Source organism: Chrysochloris asiatica, unplaced genomic scaffold, assembly GCF_000296735.1.
Source record: "Chrysochloris asiatica unplaced genomic scaffold, ChrAsi1.0 scaffold03266, whole genome shotgun sequence".
NCBI classification, from domain to species: Eukaryota; Metazoa; Chordata; class Mammalia; order Afrosoricida; family Chrysochloridae; genus Chrysochloris; species Chrysochloris asiatica.
The window spans coordinates 3,075-4,540 of record NW_006411784.1 but is presented as its reverse complement, the minus strand read 5'-3'; the positions used below and the strand labels follow the sequence as shown (position 1 = coordinate 4,540).

The 1,466-nt window shown below is 39.8% G+C and overlaps 1 protein-coding gene across 1 annotated transcript in view; it reads right to left on the bottom strand.

The window, feature by feature from the left end:
* The window catches only part of LOC102838219 (ATP-dependent RNA helicase DDX18-like), a gene marked incomplete at both ends in the record, with an annotated part of 4,012 nt that extends 2,551 nt beyond the window's left edge, over positions 1 to 1,461 (bottom strand). The window contains 2 exons of the mRNA XM_006878093.1: positions 493 to 680; positions 1,373 to 1,461. Of these exons, the coding sequence (XP_006878155.1) occupies positions 493 to 680; positions 1,373 to 1,461 (277 nt within the window). The remainder of the gene's footprint in view (positions 1 to 492; positions 681 to 1,372) is intronic.
* Between the last annotated feature and the right edge of the window lie 5 nt (positions 1,462 to 1,466).

The following is a 1,466-nucleotide window of genomic DNA, read 5'->3' as shown; positions in this document are numbered from 1 at the left end:
GTTCGCTTATTTTGCTTCTGTCTTCCCTAGAATAAAATAAAAATGCCTATTAAAACTAGATCCTTGAGGCTGATTCTGGGAAATCTAGATGGCGAGACCACAAACTGTGGAGTTGTTCATCACTGGTTTTATTCCACTCCCAATCTGTTTTACTTCTCCTCAAGGAGGACACTGTCTCTCTCTCAACTCTGTTGAGGCTCTCTCCACATTCAGCACACTGCTCCCTGTATAGAGGGTCAACATGCAATGCTGACCCAACCACTGACAACTAAGTTGAGAAGAGAGAGCAATTCTGCAAACCCCACAATCTACACAGCTTGACAAGTATAACCTGCTTACACAACAACAAAAACTCACTATTATCACTTCCTTCACACCCAACTCACTACTCCCTGAACAGAGGATCGATACCCAATGCTGGCCAGACTACAAGTAAGTTAAGAAGAGAGAGCACAATCAGTATAGCGTGACAAGCATGACTTGGTTACACACAACAAAAACTCATTGTTATCACTTACATGAATGGCCATGACAGGTAAATCAATGTAGTTCAGCAATTCATAGTGGAATTTAACAGACTTGCAGGATGAAAAGAACACCATTAGTTTCTTCTTTCGGTTTTTCTTAAGGAATGTAAAGAGCAGAAGGAATCTTTTTTCAGAGGCACAAACAACGTATCCCTGAAAGTGATTCAAGCAAGCAGGCATAAGTTAATCACACCGGCAGTGTCAGCTTCATGAGTCAGTACAACAGAATTGAAAACACATAAATATTACATATAAATTGGCCATTTCTTAGCTATAGCAAAACTGCTGCCTTGATTAAAAACAAGTGTTCTTAAAATGACTTTTCTAGTGACTTTAAAGCTGATTTCTAAAATAAGGCTAACATTAACTAGTAAACAGCTACACTCATCAGCACTGGAAACTATATTTCAGAGGAAGCAGCCACGAACAATCCCTGTCATCTAATTTCTACTTTTCATAACTAAGTGTCCTAAAGTTTCTCCATTTTCCAACTCACCTTCCATTTCACTGATATTATTAAGTAAGAATATTTTTACTGCATCTAAAATAGCTCAAGAAATTCTTGAAGTATGATTAGTCATGCTTTCCACATGGCATGAGGGATGAACAGAGAAAAGAGCTAATGGCAAACTAGAAATTATGGCACTTTCTACCTGGAGAGTCAGACGCACTGGACAGGTAATGGCAAGGTCGACAGATCAAACCCACCAACCTCTGTAGGAAAACCTATACAGGGTGACTCAACAGCACTTAATAACAATAGCCCAATGGCTCTAGATGATCTGCAAAATGACAAGAAGCCACCAAATGAGACCCTGAGAGCTCAAGACAATAGTGAAACGTACCTGCTCAAGACCATCCACTGTTGCATTGGCTTTATCATCATCAACACCAACATACAAGGGTTCCTTTTTCAGAGAAATCCTCGCCAGGTCTTCA